This window comes from Geotrypetes seraphini, chromosome 8 (assembly GCF_902459505.1).
Source record: "Geotrypetes seraphini chromosome 8, aGeoSer1.1, whole genome shotgun sequence".
NCBI classification, from domain to species: Eukaryota; Metazoa; Chordata; class Amphibia; order Gymnophiona; family Dermophiidae; genus Geotrypetes; species Geotrypetes seraphini.
In genome coordinates, this window is record NC_047091.1 from 165,124,764 (window position 1) to 165,151,879 (window position 27,116).

The following is a 27,116-nucleotide window of genomic DNA, read 5'->3' on the forward strand; positions in this document are numbered from 1 at the left end:
TGTAAACCGTTTAGTTATAAACTGTATAGAAAATTTTAAAATAAATAAATAAACATTAAAGCCAGGGAGGGGGGGAGAAGTTTACACGGGGAAAGGTTAAGACGGAAGTTGTTCTTTTATAAGCTTCCCACCTGCCCCTCACAATAACACTTGCTCTTTGGGTACATTTGTTATCGCTGCAGGGAAATGCCGCCCCCTCGCCCTCCCCGGTTCAACCCTGTCCTGTAGCGTGGCAACAAAGCGCTTACCGTGCGCCGGTTGCTATGGGGTTCATGGCTTCCGGGTAGCTCACTTCCGGTCTGTTGCCCTCTCTGGCGCTTCTCCCCCCCCCCCCCTGCTCCCGGGCCTCGGCTCTTTGGTTCCGTCCTTGAGCGGGGTCCTGTCCGGGGAGAAGCGGGGATGCTCAGGGCCCAGCAGGCCGCCGATAGGCAGCTCCGGCACTTCCTGCGGACTGAAGCTGCCGTCAGGTGAGCCTCCTGCTGCGGGGCGGGGACGGGCGCGAGGGGGCGAACCTGGGCGGCTCTCGGTGTTCGAGGCCGAAGTTCTGCTGTGGAAACGCAGAACTGGAACGTCGACCCTCCTGGCCGAACCCCCCAACCTCCACGGAAGCTCGACCCGAGACCCTCGGGTGGTTTGTTAACGCCGCTTTCCTTTTCCCTGGACGGTGAGAGCTGAGGGGCCAGAGCCTTAACACCCCTAATACCTATCCCCTGTACCTGCCCCCCCCAAAAAAAAAAAAAAAAAAAAGTTAGGCGCCTGATTCTTCAATGGAGTGAACTAAACCCGAAGATCTGAATTGCTACTGTATGGTGGTCTTTTATATTTAAAAACTATAACTGTGGGTATCATGTGACATTGGATTACCCCCCCCCCCCCCCAGGAGCACCAACAAGGTTGGCAGGACTCCATAGTATTAGAGCTATGTACACCAAGGTTGTTGTTTTTTTTAGGAGGGGGGTGATGTTCTGGATTAGTTAACCATCGTTTCATTCCCTGCTCTGTTTTTATGAAGAAACCAGGGGCAAGTAAGCCTCAAGGGCTTCCCTGAAGAAAATGCAGTTAGGTATGGATTGGACTGAAAATTGCTTGATTCTGCTCCCTTCAGCTTGATCACTATGTTTAATAAAAGAACTACGTTTAGGTGAGATTTTTTTAAACCTTTTCTCCTGCTTGCTTTATGATAATAAACTGACCTATAGTCTTATTTTGGGTGGGTGGAAGGAAGGGGAAGTGGGAGCAATGCGGGCATGACCATTTTCCTCTCGTTGGCATGTGATTACTGAAGAATAAGCTAAAAAAAAAAAGGATTCTCCAAATCCTTGCTGGATGTATTGATATACTGTACTTCTCTTTGACATATGTTCACCATGAAGAGGAAAGTATAGATGTGAAAAGGGGCTACATTAGCACAAGTTTGAAACTGAGCGCTAGTGCTAATTTTTAAGGCTTCAGCTCTGGCCTTGGACTGCCTTTCTCCTCCCTAGTTTTTCAACCTATGCCAATTCAGCTCCTTTTTGTGTTTGTTATTCAGGGCTTAATTCTGGGAGAAGAACCAGATACAACATTCTTTTTTTATTTTTTTACATTTATGGAAGCAGAGCAGAAATGTAAATTGGGCGCTGGCTTTCTAATGGAAATGGAGTGGAGCAGCAAGTGGATGTTGATCATTCTTACCCCAAGCCGAGCCAGAAGCAGTGAAACTGGCCTTAATTTTTGTATGATTTCTGCACGATTGAGGAGGCCCTGATGGAAAACACACACATTTAGAAAGACAAGGAGTGACTGTTTTGTCAGGCCCACTGCTTCTTGCTGTTTATCATGCCGGTTTTACAGGCTCTGCAGCTTTGGTAGCCAAAATGAGTGTACCGGAGAACGAGGAAAGGAATTGGAGGGAGGAGAACAGTAAGAGTGGGGGCAGGGGCAAGAGTAAGTAAAAGGATGTGATGGGATTAAAGGGTTTGTGGGTTGTATGGAACAGGAGAGGAAGGGAGAGAGTGAGGGTATTGAAGGGACTGTGAAGCATGAGTGAGAGAATAAGAGCAGGGAACAGGTTGTGAGTGAGGCAGACAGAGGAGGGATGAAAAAAAACAGAAGATGCTGATCCCTTCCTCCTTGAGAAGACTATGGGGTCCTTTTACGAAGGCGCGCTAGGGCCTTAACGCGCACGCTAAAATCCCACGCACACTAGGCGCTACTGCCTCCTCTTGAGCAGGTGGTAGTTTTTCGGCTAGCGCATGCTATAGCACTCGTTAATCCAGTGCGTGCGCTAAAACGGCTAGCGCACCTTCGTAAAAGGACCCCCTATGTTTTTGAATTTCAGAACCTCCTCACTACTTGTTGGAAGAAAGCCGGTAGTGCAGTCAGTCTGTCTCCATTCCCTAGCTGATCCTAACTTGGCCAAGGAAGAAAAAAAAGAGTTGCTGGAGAAGGCGGTTTCTCGGGAAGGGGGAAATTAGTCCCTATCATGGACTATTTGAGGACTACAAAAGATTGGGAAAATTAGTGGGAAAGGGGGACCTTGGAATAGAGGGGTCATGATCATGAGAGTAAAGAGGAGAAGGTTAGAGAAAAAGCCTCATTCTCTCTACCTTCTTTTTCCTTCTTACCCTGGTGATCCTCAGTCCACATCAGTACCTAACCCTCATCTATCTTTTTCCCAGTGGTTCTTCATAAGGAGAAAGGAGTGTATTTGTGTGTGTGTGAAGGGGACATTAGGTGGAGGTTTGTTTTTTTTTGGCTGGAGAGTGAAGGTTCATAAACATTCCTGGCCCATCTTCTCACCCTGCTCTACAATTTCACATCCTTTTGGTCTACAGATTAAACCCTTCCTGGGAGCATGTGGTATTTAGTGGTCTCTATATTTGACTGAAGAATGGAGCTGATGTTACAGTATAATCAACTTGTGTTTGGCTAGCTGCTGAGAAACACCATAAAAAAGCTGCCCATAGTAACGTAGATGACGGCAGATAAATTTGGTTAAGTGCCAGCTTCTGCCACATCCGCTGGTAGGCTATTCCAGGCCTTGTTCTCTTCCTATATAGTTCTTCACCACTTTGGGTAGAACACGAATCACATCTTTTAACCAGCCTCTCAATACTGTTTCTATCAGCATTGGACTCTGCTTCATCTGCTAGTCAGCTGTTCTAGGTCTTGTCACAATCCTGTTTAGTTTTTACAAGGCCTGTTCTTCAACCAAGATGTAATTCTCCTACCATGTCTAATCACAAAATTTTGTCATCATCCCAATGGCTGCTAAAACTAGTAAGGCTGCAGTTAGACACATATGGCCATTCTATGCTCATTGATTCTACTAATGATAGCTATTCCATAATCATTTTGGAAACCTGCTGCAGTACCACTATTTCCCTTTTATAGGAAAAAAGTTAACTGACTAAAGTATTATGTCTGATTAAAGGTTGATTTAACATTTACATTTATAACAGAATTATGTGCATCTAATCACCAATTCTGTCAAGTAAAGCTTTTCTTTAACAGACTTCATTTTCTTCCTGTCCTCCTTTTGTGGGGGAAAAAAGGAATTAACAATTCCTGGAACTATTCAGAATGTGTCATAGTTATATTATGGAGCTCTTAAGATTTGTTGCTTAAAAAAAACACCTTTCCTTTTTCAGGCATAAAATAATGAAGAACTGGGGAGTGATTGGTGGAATTGCAGCTGCTCTAGCAGCAGGTATATATGTCCTGTGGGGTCCCATCACTGACAGAAAGAAACGCAGAAAAGGTGGGAAGTTTTGTATCTCTAGTAAAATGTCATAAGTATTGCAAAGAAATTTGACTTAACTGCCACACAAACATACCAATAGTGTTAGTATTTAAGGTTATTCATCAGGGTATTTGACACAGGCAATGACACTCTATTGACCACTCAGAACCTTATGGTCTGAGGGGACAATACGACTATCATTGATGGATTTTTCGAAAGTACATTATAAAAGCATAAGAACACCTTCAGGAGTGACCTTATGGAACAATTTAACTGGACCATTGAGAGCCCTTTTGGATTTTCAAAAATTTAAGAAGGCATTAAAAACCACTTTATTCATGGAAGCATTTAAATGTTTATTCTTGTTCCATGTGAATAATCCTACTGATATGTGGTTGGCCATGTCTCTTGAAGAAATTGGTGCCTGTGTTTTGTAAACCGCTTAGGAATATGCGGGTTAGAAATTTTTTTAAATAAATACTGATATTTGAATTACCACCTGGCCAGTAAAGTTCTGATGCATTGTGTGACGATATTGCAGCTGGTGAACTTCCCAATTGGCATAGACATGATTTGGTGATAGAAGTAGCTTTCTGTTCAGTTCTTTGCTATCCACTGGATATGCAGGGTGCCCACAAAATTACGCCTTGATTTTAAATGGTTACAAAACCAAAATTTATTGGGATATTCTTTTACCTTTGAGGCTAGTTTCATCAACTCATAAAGTTTCATTTGGTATCTGTTGATTACATACACTCGATGTGCGCCCCACCTGTTATTCGGCAAACATCGGTGCGATAATCAAGCTCGGACCAGACTCTCTGAAGCATATCCGGCGTGATCGTGTTTATTTATTTTCTATACCATTTTCCCAGAGGAGCTCAGAACAGTTTACATGAATTTATTCAGATTATCCATAGTTGTAGTGGAGGTATGTGCACTCTGTCTTTCACGTAACCCCAAAGGAAAAAGTCACAAACAGTAATGTCCGGGGATCTTAGGGGTCACTTGAGGAACACCTGGTCATTTTGTCGCATTGCATTGTCTGAAGGTTGTAACTTCTGCACCAATTGCAGCTTATAAGGGTGAAAGTGCAAGCGATTGTGTGAGATCTTGCTAACTGTGCTTTTTGGGACTTGTATTTGCTTTCATCTTATTTATAAACATATTCCAATAAGTTTTGATTTTGTAACCATTTAAAATGAAGGAGTACTTTTGTGGGCACCCTGTATGTTTCTCAAGCTATTATACTTGGAGTGGCTGGGATCAGGGATGCCCAAATAGTCGATCGTGATCGACCAGTAGATCGCAAAAGCAATGTAAGTCAATCTTGTTGCCTTTGCAATCTTTACTTCCTTCCTCCCAAGCCAGGCCAAGCACGTACAAGCGCCAGACCCACAAGACTTCACCTCAGACGTCAATTTTGATATCGGAGAGGAAGTTCTGGGCCAGCCAATCGCTGCCTGGCTGGCCTGAAACTTCCTTTCTTACGTCTGAATTGATGTCGGAGGTGAAGGCTTGTGGGCCCGGCGCTTGTACACGCCAGGCCTGGCTTGGGGAAGCAGGGAGAAATCAGCATGGTGGCTTAGGGGGAGGGGGGACGGCAGGGAGAGAGAGAAAGAATCGGGGAAATGGATAAATTGGCGTGATGGCTTGGGATGCAGGAGGAGCAAGAAAGAAAGACAGATATAAAGAGGGGGGGCAGGGGCAGGGAGAAAGAGAGACAGAAAGAAAAGGGGAGGGGAAAGAAAGAAAGAAATATTGGATTTACAGAAGCAGGAAGTGCAACTAGAGACTCATGAAATCACCAGACAAAAAGGTAGGAAAAATTATTTTATTTTCAAAATGTGTCCGTTTTGAGAATTTATATCTGCTGTCTATATTTTGCACTATGGCCCCCTTTTACTAAACCGCAATGGTGGTTTTTAGCGTCGGGAGCTACGAGGGGCATTCAGCTTCCTGTGCTACAAACCGCTATCACGGTTTAGTAAGAGGGGAGAGGTATATTTGTCTATTTTTGTATAGTTGTTACTGAGGTGACATTGCATATTTTAAAATCATCTGCCTTGACCTCTGAAAAATCCCTGAATAAAAATGATAATTAACATTTTCTCTGCGTACATTGTGCTTTGTATTTTTAAAATTTTTATTATTGGTAGATCATTTTGACTTGGTAATTTTAAAAGTAGCTTGCAAGCCAAAAAAGTGTGGGCACAGGTTGAATTTATTTCCGTTGAGCAATTATCACTCTAGTCTTAGCAAATGATCTGCTAGGTCCTGTTTGCATGGAGGCAATTTTATAACAGGGTTCCATGGGTAGGAGGAGGAGTAGCCTAATAGTTACAGTAGTGGACTGAACAGGGATGCCCAGTTCAAATTTAACTGATCCTCCATTTAGTGGCATAGTAAGGGAGGGTGGTCTGACCCGGTCACCCTCTTGTTGGGGGCACCAGCACCCATTGTCTTCCCCCCTCCCTCTTCCGCACGGGTCACTTCCCTTCCCCTGGACCTTTTTAACTCGTGGCACAAGCAGCAACCCCAACGGGGTGATAGTGTCCGAAGATCTAAAGGCGAAAAAACAGTGTGACAAGGCAGTGGCTGCTGCCAGAAGGATTCTGGGCTGTATAAAGAGAGGCGTAGTCAGTAGAAGAAAGAAGGTGTTGATGCCCCTGTACAGGTCATTGGTGAGGCCCCACTTGGAGTATTGTGTTCAGTTTTGGAGACCGTATCTGGCGAAAGACGTAAGAAGACTTGAGGCGGTCCAGAGGAGGGCGACGAAAATGATAGGAGGCTTGCACCAGAAGACATATGAGGAGAGACTGGAAGCCCTGAATATGTATACCCTAGAGGAAAGGAGAGACAGGGGAGATATGATTCAGACGTTCAAATACTTAAAGGGTATTAACGTAGAACAAAATCTTTTCCAGAGAAAGGAAAATGGTAAAACCAGAGGACATAATTTGAGGTTGAGGGGTGGTAGATTCAGGGGCAATGTTAGGAAATTCTACTTTACGGAGAGGGTGGTGGATGCCTGGAATGCGCTCCCGGGAGAGGTGGTGGAGAGTAAAACTGTGACTGAGTTCAAAGAAGCGTGGGATGAACACAGAAGATTTAGAATCAGAAAATAATATTAAAGATTGAACTAGGCCAGTTACTGGGCAGACTTGTACGGTCTCTGGGCAGACTTGTACGGTCTGTGTCTGTGTATGGCCGTTTGGAGGAGGATGGGCAGGGGAGGGCTTCAATGGCTGGGAGGGTGTAGATGGGCTGGAGTAAGTCTTAACAGAGATTTTGGCAGTTGGAACCCAAGCACAGTACCGGGTAAAGCTTTGGATTCTCGCCCAGAAATAGCTAAGAAGAAAAAAAAGAAAAAAAAAAAAAAATTTTTAAATTGAATCAGGTTGGGCAGACTGGATGGACCATTCGGGTCTTTATCTGCCGTCATCTACTATGTTACTATGTAACCTGCTGTTTATGCCAGCGTCGGCTCTTCTGACATCACTTCCTGGATCTGCGCCTAGGAAATGACATCAGAGGAAGAACCAATGCTAGCACGATCAGCAGGTTGGGGGTTGCTGCTTGCCCCATAAATGTTAAAGAGATAGGTACGTACTTTGTGAAATGCCTTAATCTGCATGTGTAGGTGAGTAATTTTTGAGTGTACTTGTGAACTCTGCCCTTTGCATACCCACAGATGAAGCGTGCACTATCGCGACACAGTGTGAACTTTCATGCCCATCGATATTTTATTAGAGGTCATTTGAGATTTTGCATGCAAATTAAGTGAATAACGAGTTCAGAAGCATTGGGCCCAGACAACCAGTTATTGACATTAGGATCTGCATACGTCTGGCTGCGTGCTATTCTGTAAGGCAGTACATCTAACTCCTATAGCATGTACCGTATTTCAAAAAGGCGTGCCAGGGGCATTCTAAAATGTACATGTAGTTATAGAATTCTGGGTCAGCGCACCCAACTTGATTGCCAGTCTACACCAGGTTTCAGCAGGCTTAGTCTGGCATTTCAAGTTTGGGTGTGGAAATCAGTGCTAAGAGCAAATCTATACTGTTGTTTTTAATATCTGTCAATTACATTAACTTATACAAATAAAGTTGAGTAGAAATGTTGGAGGTAATACTGAGTCTATAGTGACTGGCATTTTTTTTTAAATGTTGGCTGCCATGAGTTAAAAAAAATCAAGATATTCAATAGCAGTATTGTCTATTGACGACTTCTATACCAATGACTGAAGAGTCAATTCAGAGGGTCTACATGAGCTTCTATATGGTGTTATGGATAGTGGCCGCTACTGAATGTCTGGCTACCCAGAAAGAGACAATAGTAAGCCACCATCTGAATAGCCAATCCACATACATATAGGACAGCTTTTTTTGTGCCCTAAGTTGTGTGGATACTTATCTGGATAGCAGCGCTGAAAAATCTCCACCACCCAGGTGACAGCTACTCCTCAGCTCTGCCCACGATCCACCCCAGTGCCATCCGTTTAGTACCGTGATGGTCAAGAGGAAATATTTATCAGCAGTATCTGGATAATGCTGCTGAATATCGGACTCTCTGGGACTTAACTGTTTAGAATATCAGCCTTGATATTTATGCAGAAATTTCCATTAATCAGATGCAATGTCATAGAAATCTTGTATGTTTCTAAAACATACCAATAACTATTTTGTTATGGCTTTTGATTATTGGCTTCCAGAGAATTAGTAGTCTTGTTCTCCCTGAGTTGATTTTATATTTTTATTTTGGTTGCTTCTACAGTATTTGTATGAAAGTGCTTTCCTATTCTTATTGGATTTACTCTCTATTTCTTTTTTGTATTTTATGATATGCACTGCTGGATTCTTTGTATTTAGTCAAGCAATATTGTACATTTTAATAAAATAACTGTAAACTATTAGAGATTACATTTCAGAGTTCACCATTATTTTGTAGGTCTTGTGCCTGGCCTTCTAAATTTGGGGAACACCTGTTTTATGAATTCTTTGCTGCAAGGCTTGTCTGCTTGTCCATCGTTTATTAAGTGGCTGGAGGAATTCACAGCACAGTATAAAACAGAACAGCATGGGGATGCACGACATCAGTACCTCTCTGTGACCTTACTGCACATCTTGAAAGGTAAAGATGTTACCATTAAACTTCTTACAAAGGAATAATAAACTTTGGTGGTAAATATAGCACCATATGGAACTGACCTGCTCTGAACACTCCCTGCTTTAGAAAAGATAGAATTGCCATGATAAATAATTTTTGTGTGGCTGTGGCAACCTGCACAACTTAATTCTGGCTCTTCTTTTCTCTTTTTTTGGTACTGGTCTCCTGTTCTGTATCCCATCAAATACTCTTTTCAGACATTCTGTCCTCAAGGCATATCTCATCTGTCTGGTTTTCAGGATATTCAGAATGAATATGGATGAGAGCAATTGAAGAGCACTTTTACAAAACTTACTCAAGTCCATCAGTAGCAGTTCTGAGAAAAATAGGTAGCAGCTTTTGGACTGTTTGGGTTTTGCATAGAGTATTCAATACAAAGTCATTAACACCCCCTTCCCCTTTTATCAAGCTGCGCTAGAGGTTTTTAGCGTGGGCTGGCGAGGTAAGTGCTCTGATGCTCATAGAAATTCTATAAATGGAGCATTTACAGCAACGACCTGTGCTAAAAACCTCTAGCACAGCTTGATAAAAGAAGCCCTAAAATACTACAGACTTATCGAGTTCTGGCACAGAAATAAGCTACAGTAAATGAATCTTGCCTCGATGAAAAAATTAATCACATAACTTTGCATACATTGGGTCTCCAGTTTATGTGTCTGGTTGCTTGAGAGTTACTATTAAAAAAAGGCCTAACTAATACTATGCCCCCATACTATGCCATACCATAAACTGTTCCAGACAAACTACCGGACATGTGGTAGGCAAAACGTAGGCACACTCAGGTGTGGCATGCCAAGTTTACACTTTAATTTTCACCAGAAATTGATTTTATTTTTATTTAAATTATTACAGTATTTCTTAGATATTTTTTGCTGGCTGCTTGAGTTCTGGTTAACCGATGCAGATTGTGGAATATCTGGCAGTCCTGTTCGACACAAGGGAAAATAGTGTTCCTCCAGGAAGCCCGCAGAGAGAAGCTTCTGCATCAGATACGGACATTTCAGTGCGAGTCTGCTCTGACAGCCTTGCATTATTTGCAGGTACTGGGATCAATGGTTGTGACCAAAGATATAATCCCCTGGTCAAGGGCGCACTTGCATCCGCTGCAGGATACACTCCTCTCCCGATGGTGTCTGCAGAGGGATACGCTTCACCAGCAGCTGCCATGGACAGTGGAAGCTCGTTGCAGTCTAGCCTGGTGCAGTCTAGCCTCTCATCAGAGGAATTCCTCTTTGTATCTCTTCATGGGTGACTCTGACGATGAGCGCCAGCCTACACGTTTGGGGGGGCACATTGCAAGGGGCATCCAATTCAGGGACGCTGATCTACTTCCCAGAGGAAGTGGTTGATCAGTTGCTTGGAACTTCTAGCCAACCGCCTGGGAGTTCAGGAGCTCATTGCAGAACAAAACGGTATGAGTTTTCTTAGACAACATAATGATAGTAGCTTATGTCAGTCTTCAGGGTGAGGTGGGGAGCACCAAAAGCGCTGCTCTACTCTTAGAAGCCCAGATGCTGTTTCATTGGATGGAAGCCCATCTTCAGTATGCAAGTGGATTTCCTCAACCGGAGAACCCTGGATCCCGGGGAGTAGTCACTGTCTCAAGAAGCCTTCACCTGCATTGTGAATCGGTGGGGGGTGCCTGACATTTGATCTGATGGCATCAGCAGCCAACAAGAAGGCAGTTCAGTTCTTCAGTCAGAAACATGAGCCAGAAAGTGAAGGCCTGAATGCCTTGGTGCAATCCTGGCCAATGGCAGTTTTTTATTCCTTCCGTCCATGGCCCACGATAGGCCGACTTCTGTGCAAGATCATGTCGTGTCAGGAGCAGATGATTGGCCAAGGCAACCGTGGCATGCAGACCTGGTCTGTCTGCAAAGGGATCTAAGCCTCAAACTTCCCTGTCATTCCCAGCTGCTCACGCAGGTCCAATTGCTCTGCAGGATCCAGAATATTTTGGTCTTACAGCATGGCTTATGAGTGCACGGTGCTAATGCATAAAGTCTATTCGGTTGGAGTAGTTTCCACCATTCTAAGATGTAGGAAGAAGGTGACTATAGCAGCATATGCGAAAGCCTGGAAGTGCTTCCAAACTTGGTGCGCCAGAGGAGTGAGGACCCGAGCTTGGCATCAATCTCTGTGGTACTCGCCTTCTTGCAGTAAGGTCTGGATAAAGGCATAGCAGTTGGCTCCCCAAAAGTTCAGATTGTGGGGCTCTCCTGTTTTGAGCCTAGGATTAATAAGAGCACCATAGCCGTACATCCAGATGTGGCCAGGTTTTTGAAAGGCACATTACACCTCCGTCTTCCTGTGCAACAGCCTTTTCCAATGTGGAATCTTAATCTGGTCCTCTGGGCACTGGTGAGAGTGCCCTACAAACAACTGGAGCAAGCTTCCCTAATGGACCTCACCATCAAGACTGTTTTTGATAGCAATTACCTCTGCCCGACAAGTGTCAAAACTTCAGGCTTTGTCATACAGAGATCCATTTCTCAGCATTTCGGATTCAGGCGTGGTCTTACATATGGTCCCATCTTTCTTATCGAAAGTGGTTTACAGCTTTTACATCAGTCAAGATGCCCACTTACCTGCCTTCACTCCTTTGGGATCGAGAGAGAATGAATGATCAGGTATTGAAATTGTTGGATGTGCTACTTCTTGGGTTTTGGCCAGGTACTAGGGACCTGGATTGGTCACCGTGAGAATAGGCTACTGGGCTTGGTGGACCATTGGTGTGACCCAGTAAGGCTATTCTTATGTTCTTATAATAATAATAATAATCCACTTGCATATTATTATTATTATGTTCTTATGACTCTTACTGCGGTACTAGAGGTTACAAACTAATTTTGATTGTCAGATCATCTGTTCGTATTGGCTGAGACTGACCGTAAAGGTCAACCAGCCTCAATAGTGACCATTTCAAGATGAATCTGTATGGCCATTTCTTCAGCCTATATCCTTAAAAGCACACTCTACTAGAAGTATAGCTTCCTCATAGGTGTAATCTTTGTTGGTGTCCTCAGATAAAATCTGTAGAGTTGCCACTTGGTCTTCTCTCCATACGTTTACAAAGTTTTACAGGGTGGACGTGGCAGCCAAAGAGGACTTTGCATTCGGATCTTCAGTTCTGACAGCAGGCTCATCTGTCCCATCCTAAACACTGGGGATTGCTTTGATATGTCCCACATGTTCAGGAATGGAGTGTCTGTTGCACTAAAAGGAAAGATTAGGTTCATACCTCAATAATCTTCTTTCAAGTAGACAGACACTCCATTCAGAAGTCCGCCCTATCAGATAGATGTTCATTTGACTGCTTACTGCCTCAGAAGGTGCCAGGGAATCCGGACATCTTGTTTTTTTCCTTTGTTCAGCCTTGACAAGAATAGAGGATGTGACTGCCGCATTGAAGAAGTTAGGGGGTATATATGAAATCTCCCACACTTTTAGTACAAGTGGTGCTCAAGTTGGTGATTTGTTTGTTTTTTACCTTGTTATGTATTTCAAATGGTCAAGTTTTGTTTATCTGTTATATGTTTAATGATATGAGCAGAACAGACATGCTGTACCCATCCCTCTTCTGTTTTCTCTCCAGGGCTGACTATCTGCTTTGGTACATACTGAGGAATTGGAGGATAGCCCAGAAGGATGGGAGGCAGAGCAAAAGAATGCTAATGAAGCTGCCTACAAGAATTCTTACGAGAAGAGATTTGACTACCCACACGGTCAGGAATGGAGTGTCTGTACTAGAAAGAAGATTACTGAGGTAAGCACCTAATCTTTCCTTTACAGTGAAAATCCATATTTTTATCTTGACATTGTTCACTTATATATTTCAATCACATGTTGACTTCTTTTTAGCAAAGGTTTGAGCATAGGTTTTATGCTGTGAACTAAGGATAATCTCTTCTGGGCCTTTTGGCTGAAAATGTACAGATTGGGGGGAGGAGTTAACACCCTGTTACCTGATTCCACTGGACACATTATATTTATGACCATGACTAAAGCAAAAGAATTAACAACCTTTTTTAAAACAAAATGCGATTGAACAGCAAGTGTAATCTAATTTAAATCCAGCATGTCTCCTCTCCTCTTCAGAATTTAAATTCCAATTTGTGTTTCCTCACTGTCTCTGTAATAAAGGCTGTCCACCTCTTTGTGATTATTTTGAAGTTTGCCACTATTAGAATTTGGTACAGTTTTAAAGTTCTTTAAAAATTTGGGGAGTAGAGGTGCATTCAGCTGCTAAAAACTGGAGAGATCCCAGAGGACTGGAAAATAGCAAATGTCACGCCCATCTTCAAGAAAGGCTCAAGGGGAGATCCAGGAAACTACAGGCTGGTGAGCTTGACCTCGGTCCCTGGAAAGATGATGGAAGCGCTGATTAAAGACAGCATTTGGGAACACATAAAAAAAAATGGGCAGCTAAAGTCGAGCCAACATGGCTTCTGCAAGGGCAGGTCATGCCTCACAAATTTATTATACTTCTTTGAGGGGGTAAACAGCCAGGTGGATAGAGGGGAATCCATAGACATCATTTACCTTGACTTCCAAAAAGCCTTCGACAAGGTACCACACAAAAGACTGCTAAGGAAGCTATGGAACCACGGGGTGCAAGGGGAGGTCCACCGATGGATCAAAAACTGGCTGGCGGACAGGAAACAGAGGGTTGGAGTAAAGGGCCATTACTCAGATTGGCAAAGGGTCACGAGCGGAGTTCCACAGGGGTCGGTGCTGGGACCGCTCCTGTTCAATATATTTATTAACGACCTGGAGGCGGGAACAAAATGTGAGGTTATTAAATTTGCGAATGACACTAAATTATACAGCAGGGTCATAACCTTGGAGGACTGCGAAGACCTCCAAAAAGACCTGACAACGCTGGAAGAGTGGGCCAAAAAGTGGCAAATGAGCTTCAACATAGGGAAATGCAAGGTCATGCATATTGGGAAAAAGAAACCGATGTTCACTTACAAGATGGGGGGATCACCGCTAGGCGTGAGCAACCTTGAAAGAGACCTGGGAGTGATGGTGGACACAACATTGAAGGTGTCGGCGCAGTGCGCCACAGCCTCAAGGAAAGCGAACAAAATGTTGGATATCATTAAGAAAGGTATCACAACCAGGACGAAGGAAGTCATCCTGCCACTGTATCGTGCAATGGTGCGCCCGCACCTGGAGTACTGTGTCCAGTACTGGTCGCCGTACCTCAAGAAAGACATGGCGGTACTTGAGAGAGTCCAGAGAAGAGCAACTAAGCTAATAAAAGGTATGGGGGACCTCTCATATACTGACAGACTGAAAAAGCTGGGACTTTTCTCCCTGGAAAAGCGACGACTCAGGGGAGACATGATAGAAACCTTCAAAATCATGAAGGGCATAGAAAAAGTGGATAGGGACAGATTTTTCAAACTAAGGGGAACCACAGGTACAAGGGGGCACTCGGAGAAATTGAAAGGGGAAAGGTTTAGAACAAACGCCAGGAAGTTCTTTTTCACCCAGAGGGTGGTGGATACATGGAACGTGCTTCCGGAGGATGTGATAGGCAGAAGTACGCTACAGGGCTTCAAAGAAGGTCTGGACAGGTACCTGGAGGACAAAGGGATTGAGGGGTACAGATAGGAGTAGAGGTAAGGTTATAGGGACAGGATTAGAGGTAAATTACAAAATTAGTCAGAGACCACTGTTCAGGCAGTGGGCCTGATGGGCCGCCGCGGGAGCGGACCGCTGGGCAGGATGGACCTCTGGTCTGCTCCAGCGGAGGCAAATTCTTATGTTCTGAGTATTTCCTTGTATGTACTGCTGAGATTTGTGCAGTTTCATAAATTTTTTCCCCTAAGATTTTAATACTTTTTTTTTAGCTCTGTCCACTCAAGAAACAGTGGAAGATGATGTCATGGATGCAAGCTGTTTGCTGGAAGTGTTACGGATGTACAGATGGCAGATCTCTTCGTTTGAAGAGCAGGTAATTAAACCAGTGAACCATGACAGGGAAGCTATCGGAGACTCTAGACCATTTTCTGTGGCACGAGATTACATAGGCTTCTTACCCTAGATCAGTGTCCCACAAACGTTTCGGTGTGGCGGCACACTAAACCCAGTGTCATGGCCACAAGGCCTCCGGAAGTGTATGGACATCGACACAATGACGCCAGGTGCATGTGTCGACGTGTGCATGGAGACCCTTCTGCCAGGACCCTAAACCTGTCACTTCGCCGGTGGGGGATCCTGGAGGAGGGGAGGTATGGGAAGAAGAGGAAGAGACCCTGGTGAGGAGGAGAGTCATTAGCACCTCTTCTCCTTACTGGCATCTCAGAGCATACCTGGAACCTGCTGCCACGGCACACAGTTTGCAATAAATTGCCCTAGATGATTCAGTGCAGTTAGCACAGACCTACTGCAAACTATATCCAGTTTCACACACTGGTGTTTTGCCTGGAGCATGTGTTAGAATCACAGGCAAATTCTATTGTCCAGTTCTTAGGCCTCTGTAGCATGGTCTCAAGGTTCTTACTCAATTTCTATCATATTTAAGCAGAAGGGATGTACTGAGTGGTAAAGTGGAGCAAAAAGCAGCTGCATTTTTCCTGCTTGAAATATAATGTAATGTATGCAATACATTGAGCTTTCTTTTTTAATAGGTCTTTTTTGGCATGCACAGCATATTGTTACTCCTGACTTACTGCTTGCTTGTTCTTCTCGACAGGACGCCCATGAGCTATTCCATGTCTTGACCTCATCATTAGAGGATGAGAGAGAGCGTCGACCACGGGTCACACATTTGTTCGATATTCATTCATTGGAGGTAAATGGTATCTCACAAAATGAAAATATTACTGTTGGACCCTGTAGCGCAAAAGATTTAGACCCAGATTCACTAAAGATAGCGATTCAATCGCTGTTGGCCAATTCCTGGTTGATTTTAAAACAGCAATAAATTCACTATCTTTTGTGCATGCAAATGATTTGCACAGAGATGCAAACTCCCGACTCAATTGCTCAATGAGTGATTGAGTCGGGGCAGAGCCCTGATAGTAGTGAAGCAGCCTCCTGTTACTGCTGTCAGGGCTTCTGCCATATTTTTTTTTTCTTTTTATTTTAATCAGGCAGATATTTTGCATATATTACACATGCAAAATATCAGCCTGATTAAAATAAAATATCCCCCCTCCCCGAAATCCCCCCCCCCATCGATGCCCGCCGCTGTCGCTGCTTCAAAATCATGGCAGGAGAGATTCCCATTTCCTCCTGCCACTGGGCTGACTACCCCTTCCACCCAAATAAAAAATGGCAGGAGGGATGCTGACTGCCACCAGATGTCCCCCTCCCAGTCCCTGTTCCCCTCCCCATCCCTGGTTGGAGCAGGAGGGGTGCTAAGTCCGTCCTGCTCGTATGCCTCCCTGCCTCGGTGCATCATGTGATGCACAGGGAGGGGCCTAAGGCCCTGATTGGCTCAGGTGCTTTGGGCTCCTCCCTTGGGAGGGGCCTGAGGGACCTGAGCCAATCGGGGACTTCCTTAGTGAGTAGCCTAAGGAAGTCCCTGATTGGCCTGCTGCCAAGCTTGGCAAAATGGACCCCTGGCCACCTTCAGAGGAAGTCCTCAGTTGATATGGCTTGAGGGTCCTTATCAGCTGGAGAATTTATATTTTATGTTTACATTAGAGGCTCTGGCAGAGACCCATTTACAAAATATGTATTTTTCCCAATTAATATTTCCAAATTAATAAAGTGTCTTTGCTTATTTGGAAATGGGCCTCTACCATCAATTATGATACCAATTCGGCATCATAATTGAATGAAATAACTACTTCTGAAGTTTATGGGGATGGGCAATGATAGAAGAGATTACTTGCGAGAACAGATTTGTTTCCAGTGGGGACTGGCAGGAATGGGTTTGAGTCCAGTGGGGACAGGTTTGATTTCTGTCCCTGTGCAACTCTCTGCAGTGGTATTCAACCCAGTCCTCAGGGACCACCTGGCCAGTCGGGTTTTCAAAGTTTGTCATCCATATTCATTGTGGATATGCTGAAAACCCGACTGTCCAGGTGGTCCCTGAGGACTGATGCACAATGCAAACTTTTTATTAAATGGCTGTGAACTGTTGGCAACATCAGCGCATGATCATTAATAACAGAAAATGGGAAAAAAATGGCCTCAGTATGAGGAAAAATCTTCACAAGGGTGAACTAAGGCCACTTTTTGCTGCAGTTTAGTGAAAAGACCTCTTAATTCGTTAACAATGCAAAAAAATTAAGTACACAAAGAGTAGATTTTTCTAAAACCTGATTTATTATTTTATTTTTTATTACACTGTTAAATTTGTTTCTGGCTTTTAGTTTTGCACATTTATTGGTGACATTGATAAACTTGGTCAGCTTCTTAGTGTCATCTTTGATTTATAATAACATTAAAGCATTAAGATGGTTTTTCTTTCTTGTACTTCAGAATCTGCTCATCTTGGCCAATAATTTATCTGTATGCAAATGTATAGATGCAAATTTCAGAAACTCCATCAGTAGATCATCACACACCGTACAATCAGCCATTCAAAATGGTTGGACCAGACATGGGAAAACTATGGCCCGTTTAGTTTTCTTAGTCCAGCCCACCAATTATCCGAACTCCGCCGACCACGAGCCCTACATACCGCCCTCCAGAGTAGCATCGAGCCGGCAGCACTCTAAACAGGCTGCTTCGCGGCCTTCTCTCGTTGGGGAATTCCCTCTGCTGCATCACTGATGATGTCATTAGTAACGCGGCACACAGAAGGTCCTGATGAGAGAAGGCCGCGGAGCAGCCTGTTTTAGAGTGCTGCCGGCCTGACGCTGCTCTGGAGGGAGGCATGTAATGTAGGGCTCGTGGTCGGTGGGGTTTGGATGGGAAGGAAGGATGGAGGGTCAGTGGGGGTTCGGCTGCGCAGCAGGGCGGGTGCTCAAGGGTTCTGTTGTACAAGGGAAGGGATGGGATGGAGGGAGGGAAGGATGGAAAATGGGCAAGGGTCCTGGTGAACAAGGGGATGGGAGAGATGGAGAGACAGAAAGATGCTGCAGAGGGAAAGCACAAGGGGATGGGTGAGAGGGGATGAAAGATGCTGCCCGTGGGGGAGAGAAAGGAAAGAGGAAGAATTGGGGTGAAGGAGAGGAAAGGAGAGATGGTCATTTACATTTGTTTTGTACAATAAGCCTTATGTTTCATGCTTTGCTACCTTTGAAAGACCAAAACCTTTTATGTTACGACGTTTACATTTAATTTATATTAGTTCACACAAATATTCTATCCATTTGCTTTTGGTCCAGCCCCTCTGTCAAATTTAAGAACCCATTGTGGCCCACGAGTCAAAAAGTTTGCCCATTCCTGGGTTAGATCCTTTCCAGGTGCCCCTTTTTATTCCTTTTGGGCTAAAGGAGACCCTGTTGGTAAATCAGAGATTGCTAAAAGAAATGTTAGATTAGCCAGTTATTCTCTTCTAATGAAAGAAAACCCTTCAGGACCCTAGGAATTGCATCTCTTGATTAGGATCTAGAACCTTGATATTGCCAATGTGTCAGGTTTTCATGATATCCCTAATGAATATACATGAAATGAATTTGCATGGCTACTACCTCCATTGCATGTCAGCCTCTCATGCATTTTCATTACGGATGTCCTGTAAACTTGTCCTGAACACCGGCTGAAAAGCAGGCAGAAGGCAGAGAGGAGGTAAGAAGACCTCAGGAGAGAGACAGGAGGCAAAAGGCAGGGAATAAAAGTGATCCACAGCAGGGGCAGCGGCGAGAGTTAGCTCCGCCCACCCCCAGCGTCAGCGAGGTCAGAGCCCGAACTCCCCCTTGAAAGGGGGCGGAGCCAACGGCGCCCAGCACACGCTGACCTGAACACCGGCTGAAAAGCAGGCAGAAGGCAGAGAGGAGGTAAGAAGACCTCAGGAGAGAGACAGGAGGCAAAAGGCAGGGAATAAAAGTGATCCACAGCAGGGGCAGCGGCGAGAGTTAGCTCCGCCCACCCCCAGCGTCAGCGAGGTCAGAGCCCGAACTCCCCCTTGAAAGGGGGCGGAGCCAACGGCGCCCAGCCGTTCGGCGCGCGGCGAAGGCGAGCGGTAAAGGCGCTCGCCTTAGCGAGAGCGCCTTTGCGAAGGGCCTTGCAAGGGACGAGTATCTACTATCAAGTATCTACTATCAAGAACACCGAGGAGGACTGAACGGTAAAGAAGCGACAAACACAGAAGGTAAGGAAGAGACAGACGCCAAGGGAACAATCCCACACATACAATCAAGGTGAGGTAGAGCGGAGACAGCACACACAAAAGACACAGCAAGGCAAGTAACATAAGGAAGCAGCAGGCAAGGAACACAAGCACACACGAGGGAAGCAAGAAATGGAAGCCCAAGGAAGTCAGAAGGTGAGCTTTCCGGTCTTCTGTATCGGCTGCAATATGTATGACTACCTCCCTTCGGGGATCCAGGCATACATTTGCAATCGATGCATGGAGATGGATAGCTTGAAATGTCAGGTAAGACTATTGGAAGGAACAGTGATGGAACTCGAAGACAGAATCCGAGCACAGGAGAAGATTCTAGTGGAGTACAGCCCAAACGACGAGGTCAAGGAACTAGAAATGTTCATAGAGGAAGCTCATCAGCACCACGTAGAGATCCCAGGGCTGGAAAACTGTACTCAAGAAACCCATGTGAGGAGAGAAGACACCCATGCAAACACAGAAGAAACCGAAGACGAGGTAGGAGACAACCGCACACCAGGAGAAATAGTGAGAGCACAGGAAGACATCCCCCCACCCAAAGAACAGGAAACAATTTCAAGAGTATCATTGGAGGAAGAAGACTGGCCCTACTCCAAGGACGTGGACCTACGCCCCCCAAGGAACTCCCGAATAAAGAAGATGGGGATCATCGTAGGCGACTCCATTATACGACATGTGGACAGCCACACCGCAGGAGGAAGAGAGGACAGAGTCGTCACCTGTCTGCCTGGAGCAAGAGTGAAGGATGTGACCAACAGGATCTCCAGGATCATAGATGGCGCAGGGGGAGAGGACACCGCTGTGCTTATCCACGTGGGAACAAATGATGTGAGCGGGCGGAAGTATGACAGGGAAGAGCTGAAGGGCCAGCTCCGCTCACTCGGAAGACAACTGAAGATCAGGGAGGTGAGGGTGGCCTTCTCTGAGATCCTCCCAGTACCAAGAGCGGATGGAAAGAGACAAGGGGAATTGCAAGTAATCAACGCCTGGATGAGACGATGGTGCGAAGAAGAAGGCTTCGACTTCGTGCGCAACTGGACGGCGTTCTGGGGAAAAAGCAAGTACTACAGAAGGGACGGACTACACCTCAACAAGGAAGGAGCACGAGTTTTGGCAGGCAACATGAAGAAGGCAATCGAGAAGGCTTTAAACTGAAAGATAGGGGAAAGCCGACAGTCGACCACCGGTCGATGGCACGGATAGCAGGATGCCCCGACGAAGAAGCCAAGGACTACTACTCCTACACAAGAGAAGACGACCCCACAGCCAATAAGGGAGAAAAAGCAGGAAGGGACAACTCAGACACAGGAGAGGACGACCACACAGCAAATAAGGGTGATAACACAGGAGCAGTAAAGGATACCGTATTTGAAACTATAGGGACGGCCAAGAGTAGAAGGTCCAAAAAGGTAACACAAAGGGAATTTAGATGTATGTATACGAATGCTAGAAGTCTAGGTAACAAAATGGGGGAACTAGAGACAATAGCGAGACATGACATATTGGATATCATTGGCATAACAGAAACATGGTGGAATGAAGAAAACAAATGGGACACAGTACTACAGGGATACAAACTGTATAGAAGAGATCGAGTAGGGCAGAAAGGTGGAGGTATTGCTCTATATGTCAAGGAGGGAATAGATTCTGTTGAAATGGTTACAACAGAAATGAAAGAGAAGCTTGAGTCACTCTGGATCAAAATTCCTGGTCAATATGGTGCAGATACGAAAATTGGCCTTTACTATCGTCCCCCAGGACAGGCGGAGGAAACTGACTCAGAAATGATGGAAGAAATCAAACAAGAATGCAAGACGGGCAATGTAATTGTATTGGGAGACTTCAATTTCCCAGGGATAGACTGGAAACTAGCAACCTCCAACTGCGGCAAGGAGGCCAAGTTCCTGGATGTGCTAGGGGATTGCTTCCTGGAACAAATGGTAAAAGAGCCGACAAGAGGCAACGCCACCTTGGACTTGGTCCTAAATGGCCTCACGGGACCGATAACAGAAGTGGAAGTCGTGGTTCCACTGGGAACGAGTGATCACAATGTAATCAACTTTAAACTTGACATCGGGAAAGGGAAACATGCCAAAACCTTAACCACCACCTTAAACTTTAAAAAGGGTAAATACGATCGCATGAGGGCCATGGTAGAAAAACGACTAGAGAAGATGGTGGACAAACTTGAAACGGTAGATCAGGCATGGTCCCTACTGAAAAATACTATCACAGAAGCACAAGATCTCTACATTCCGAGGATTTCCAAAGATCGGAGAACAAAGAGCAAAAGAGAACCGGCATGGCTTACCATACAGGTGAAGGAAGCCATAAAAGAAAAGAAGGACTCTTTCAAAAAATGGAAATGCATAAAGACAACCGAAGCCTGGAACAAACATAAAGATGATCAGAAGAAATGTCACAAGGCGGTGAGGGATGCCAAACAGGATTATGAGGAAAAAATAGCCCAGGAGGCCAAAAACTTCAAGCCCTTCTTTAGATACGTGAAAGGGAAAAAACCTGCAAAAGAGGCAGTGGGACCCCTGGACGACCAGGGAAGAAAAGGGTACATCAAGGAAGATAAACAAATCGCAGACAAACTAAATTCCTTCTTTGCGTCTGTCTTTACGAAGGAAGACACCTCAACAATACCTGAAGCAGAGAAAGTGTTTCCAGGAGAAATAGAGGACAGCCTCACCACAGTTGAAGTGGACTTAGACCAGATATACTATCAGATCGACAAACTTAAAAGTGACAAATCCCCTGGACCGGATGGAATTCACCCGAGAGTCTTAAAGGAATTGAAGGTTGAAATCGGAGAGTTATTGCACAAACTTGCAAACCTGACAATCAGAACTGGACAGATACCGGATGACTGGAGGATAGCGAACGTCACGCCAATTTTCAAAAAAGGATCGAGAGGGGAACCGGGCAACTATAGGCCTGTGAGTCTTACGTCGGTCCCCGGCAAGATGGTTGAAGCACTGATCAAGGATAGCATAGTCCGGCACTTGGACGCACACGACTTGATGAAACCCAGTCAACATGGATTCAGGAAAGGGAAATCATGTTTGACGAATTTACTCCAATTTTTTGAGACCGTAAACGAGCAAATTGATAGTGGGAAGCCTGTGGACATAATATACTTGGACTTCCAGAAAGCGTTCGACAAAGTTCCACACGAAAGACTTCTCAGGAAACTACAAAGCCATGGCATAGAGGGAGATATACAAAGATGGATAGGCAAATGGCTGGAAAACCGAAAGCAGAGAGTGGGCATAAATGGGAAGTTCTCCGACTGGGAGAAAGTGACTAGTGGTGTACCCCAGGGCTCGGTACTTGGGCCGATCCTTTTTAATATTTATATCAATGACCTGGAGGAAGAAACATCCAGTGAGATCATCAAGTTTGCAGACGATACAAAACTATGCCGGGCAATCAGATCGCAGGAGGATAGAGAGAAACTCCAGAGCGACTTGTGTCGGTTAGAAACATGGGCGGAGAAATGGCAGATGAAGTTCAATGTGGAGAAATGCAAGGTAATGCATTTAGGCAATAAGAATAAGGAATACGAGTATACAATGTCAGGTGCAACTCTGGGGAAGAGTGAACAAGAAAGGGACCTGGGTGTACTGATAGATAAGACCCTGAAGCCGTCGGCACAATGCGCGGCAGCGGCAAAGAAGGCAAATAGAATGTTGGGCATGATAAAGAAAGGAATCTCGAGTAGATCGGAGAAAGTTATAATGCCGCTTTATAGGGCAATGGTAAGACCACACTTGGAATACTGCGTCCAACATTGGTCTCCCTACCTAAAGAAGGATATAAAACTGCTGGAGAGGGTGCAGAGACGAGCAACAAAACTGGTGAAGGGTATGGAGAGACTGGAATATGAGGATAGACTTATAACACTGGGATTGTTCTCCCTTGAGAAAAGGAGAATGCGTGGGGATATGATCGAGACCTTCAAAATACTGAAAGGAATCGACAAAATAGAGCAGAGAAGATTATTTACACTGTCCAATTTGACACGGACTAGAGGACATGGAATGAAGCTGAGGGGGGACAGGTTCAGGACTAATATCAGGAAGTTCTGCTTCACTCAGAGAGTGGTTGACACCTGGAATGCCCTCCCAGAGGAGATTATTGCGGAATCGACCGTCCTAGGCTTCAAGAGCAAACTAGATGCATATCTCCTTAAGAGAGGCATATAAAGATATGGTGGACTATAAATTACGCCAGGTGTACACCTGGCGGGGCCTCCGCGTGTGCGGATCGCCGGACTTGATGGACCGAAGGTCTGATCCGGTGATGGCAGTTCTTATGTTCTTATGTTCTTATGTTCTTATACCACTGATCTATTTGTTCACTGGAAAATCATCCAAATTATTGTTAAAGTTTGTCTATAGATGGATCGGAACATCTGCCCATAAAAATATTCCACTGCTTAACTGTTCACAATAGGAAAAATCATCTTCCTTCTAGAGATGGTTCTTAAAGGCTCCTTTTTTTTAAATGATTTTTTCTTCTCTTTCTGCCTAAGGAGCAAAAAAAAAAATTTAATAATTTGAAAAGATTTAGCTGACAAAGTCTGTAATAGCATAGAAATTCGATCATGTATCACCCTACTACCGGCAGTTACATTGGCTACCGATGGAAGCACGCATAAAGTTTAAATTTGCCTGCTTCTGCTTTAAAGCGCTAAACGGACTTGCCCCTAAATACATAATTGACCTTTTCTCCTTCTCTGCCAACAGACACAAGAAAAGCTCTCATTCCTACTTCGTTTCCCCCCCAGTTAGAGGTTGTAAACTGAAAAAACACCATGAACACCTTCTTTCACATCAAGCAGCATTGTGGGGTAAAGACCTAGATCAACTGCTTTCGCCCACTACTTATGAGGAATTCAGAAAACGTCTAAAAACTCAACTGTTCCTAAAGTATCTAGACAACTGACCCACTCATCTTCTTTCTCCTCCATAGTGTTTCCTCTGTCCTATTAATCTCTTTCTCCTCAACAATGCATTTCCGGTCCTATTAACTCTCCTCTTCTCCCCTCTTAAATTCAATCAATTTGTACCTCGCTTAATCTATTGTAAACCGCATAGAACTTAACGGTATTGTGGTATATAAACTGTTATTATTATTATTATTATTATTATCAGTGTATCGCAAACTAATGTGCCTCCTGAGGCTTGAGGTGTGCAGCGAGATGCTGGGAAGGATGAGAGGCGCCAATTGACTGCTTACAGGACGTGCCTCTTGCAGTGAGAGGTACGCAACAGCCGGTGCCAGCATGTCTTCCCTGCTGGCACCCCCCCACTGCCATCTGGAGGGCCTTCGGACATAGGTTGACATGATGACATCATGCAAGTGCATGATGTCATTGCGTTGACGTCGGTGCACTTCTGGATGCCTCAAGCCACAGCCACTATGTTTAGTGTGCCGTGGCTCGACAAAGTTTGCGGAAAACTGGCATAGATGATAAAATTACAGACCATGAGTCACATCTGGTCTGTGGGAGGCTTTCATTTGACCTGTTGCAGTGGGGTAGATTTCTGGGCTCTTGGTGGTTACAGAAGGTCGTTTTTGTTGTAACATCTGTAGACTGGAAATGATGTTGTTAGCATAGACTAGAGCAGGGGTAGGCAATTCCGGTCCTCGAGAGCCGGAGCCAGGTCAGGGTTTCAGGATATCCACAATGAATATGTATGAAATGGATTTGCATGCACTGCCTCCTTGAGATGCAAATCTATCTCATGCATATTTATTGTGGATATCTTGAAAACCTGACCTGGCTCCAGCTCTCAAGGACTGGAATTGCCTACCCCTGGACTAGACAGAGGCTTCTGTTTGAATATACAACATGGATCTTCGCTGCTCGGCCGGAACTCGGGGGGAGATCACCCCCGCTCTTCCCTCCCTCTCTTCCCCTAGAATTCACCAGTCCTTTATCCAGACAATGCTGTTGATGTGGTCTTCAGGCAAAAAAGTTAAAACTGGAAATCAGTAAAAGCGATACACAGAATGTTGTATAATACAATACATATATTGAATAGAAGTTAAAACAATTGTTTCCCCTTAGGAACAACCAGAAAGAACCGAAAGACAGATAAGCTGCAGGACAGAAGGTATTATTATTATTTATTTTCAAATCCACTGTGCAATCTAAAAAGTTCTTGACATAACTGTAAAACTAATTTTCCTGTGCGAACAGCATACGATTCCTTAAAGATGGGTTAAGCACCTACCTCAGCTTGTGAGTTGCTTGCAGAAGATATCAATCATTTTCTTCTCTCTGCCCCTTGTCTCTCTAGGCAGTATTCCCTCTCCTCAGGGAGTTGTAAAGATGTCTTTTCATCTGCTTTGCACTAGATTTTTTATTTTTGGGATTTAATCTGATATTTTTTTCAAGGTTTCCCTTTGCTAAGAGGTTCCCAATGGTCCTGGGACAGCTCTGCCTGGGAGAAGGGCCAGACATTGGGGTCTGTAGCCAGGAGGGACACACTTTTAAAAAGAGTACTAGTCTGGCCAGCCTGCTTTAACACTTGATGCTCGGGAATAGGTTCCCTGGGAGCGTGCTCACTCCTGTGGTGTTAGGTGCTTGAGCGCTGGCTAATTTGACCCATGACTGGCCAGGAGGCTTGGTGAAGGTCAGCTGCATTCCCCCTTCCCCGAAGAATCGTGTGGCGTTACCCTTGTTTGACTGAGGCAGAAATCCCTTCTCCATTTACAGCTGTAGTGAGAAGCTGATGCAGGCACAGCACATGGCAGTTCTGGGAGTACAGCTCATTACTGTCTATGGGAAAATTGGGGTGGATCCGAGTTCATGAAAACTAAAGTTCCTGAGGGTGTCCCAAGGGTTCCCCACCTCTAAAATCCTATTTTCAGTAATTTTAGACTTTTGGTTTTGACCCCATGGACTTTTTTTTGGTGCCAAAATGCTGCCGCAGTGGCCATCTTAGATTTCCAGATATTTTATTTCAAAAGCCTCCTTCTGCCTCAAATAGCTTCGATTTAGGTAAAAATCGATTATTATGGACTCCTCAGGTGGTTTAGACCTCATATAATGCCAGATTTGCGCTGGATGGTCAGCTGAGGAGCATCCTTGTACAGCATGCTATGGGAACCATGGGCTTAGCACTTTCTGGTTACGAGTCAGGAGGTGCTAAAAGCCAGAGATCCAGAACATAAAGCCTTGTTAGGACCTCTTAAATGTACTTGGATTCACCAGCGAAACACATTACTGCAGACACCCCTGACCCTGAGAAGGAGACATGTATCAGACAGGCAGAGGTCCTCAGAGGTCTCAAGCCAGGTCTTTGACCCTGATTTTGTGACTTTGATGTATGCAGCTTACTAGAAGCATGAAGGATTGTCTGTGGGTCAGCCAATCAGTTCTCAGAGGACTTTATCTCCACAGTGCGAGGTCTTGCTTCAATCAGTACATTTGCAGGATCCAGATAACCATTTGGATAAAGACTGGGATGAACTGGGATCAGATGCAATTCCACTGCTCTCCCACCATATGTCCACCCTGGAAGATGCTAGTTCACAGTGCAGGTGGGTGACCAGGGGTCAGTGTCAGCCCTAGATCAGGGAGAGGACCAGACACTGTGTAGGCTATTTAAGCCGACTGATTTAATTGAGGTTATTACAGTTTATCTGCAGGAGTTGGATTTAGAGTCCCTGCAGGTTTCTGCTGCTCAGCTCCCCTTCACACCCAGAGATTACCAGGATGATAACAGTCATTGGGAAATGCCTGAGGGTCCTCTAATGGGGGCCAGGGCAATGTTGAAATTGTATCCCATAGTTTCTGATTTCCAGAAGTTATTTACTCCACTTAATGTGGATTCTAGGGTGGCTCGGGTTATTAAAAGAACTTCTCTGCCTAGTAAAGGTGGAGTAGTCCTGAAGGATTTGCAGGATTGCAGAGTGAACTTAGTCCTCAAACGGCAGTTTGAA

General features: G+C 44.8%; 1 protein-coding gene across 1 annotated transcript in view; it reads left to right on the forward strand.

The window, feature by feature from the left end:
* The first annotated feature begins 201 nt into the window (after window positions 1-201).
* The window catches only part of USP30 (ubiquitin specific peptidase 30), a 70,742-nt gene continuing 43,827 nt past the window's right edge, over window positions 202-27,116 (forward strand). Inside the window, 6 exon segments of the mRNA XM_033954627.1 lie at window positions 202-467; window positions 3,633-3,742; window positions 8,678-8,860; window positions 14,758-14,861; window positions 15,603-15,701; window positions 25,237-25,282. Of these exon segments, the coding sequence (XP_033810518.1) occupies window positions 400-467; window positions 3,633-3,742; window positions 8,678-8,860; window positions 14,758-14,861; window positions 15,603-15,701; window positions 25,237-25,282 (610 nt within the window). The 5' untranslated portion in view covers window positions 202-399.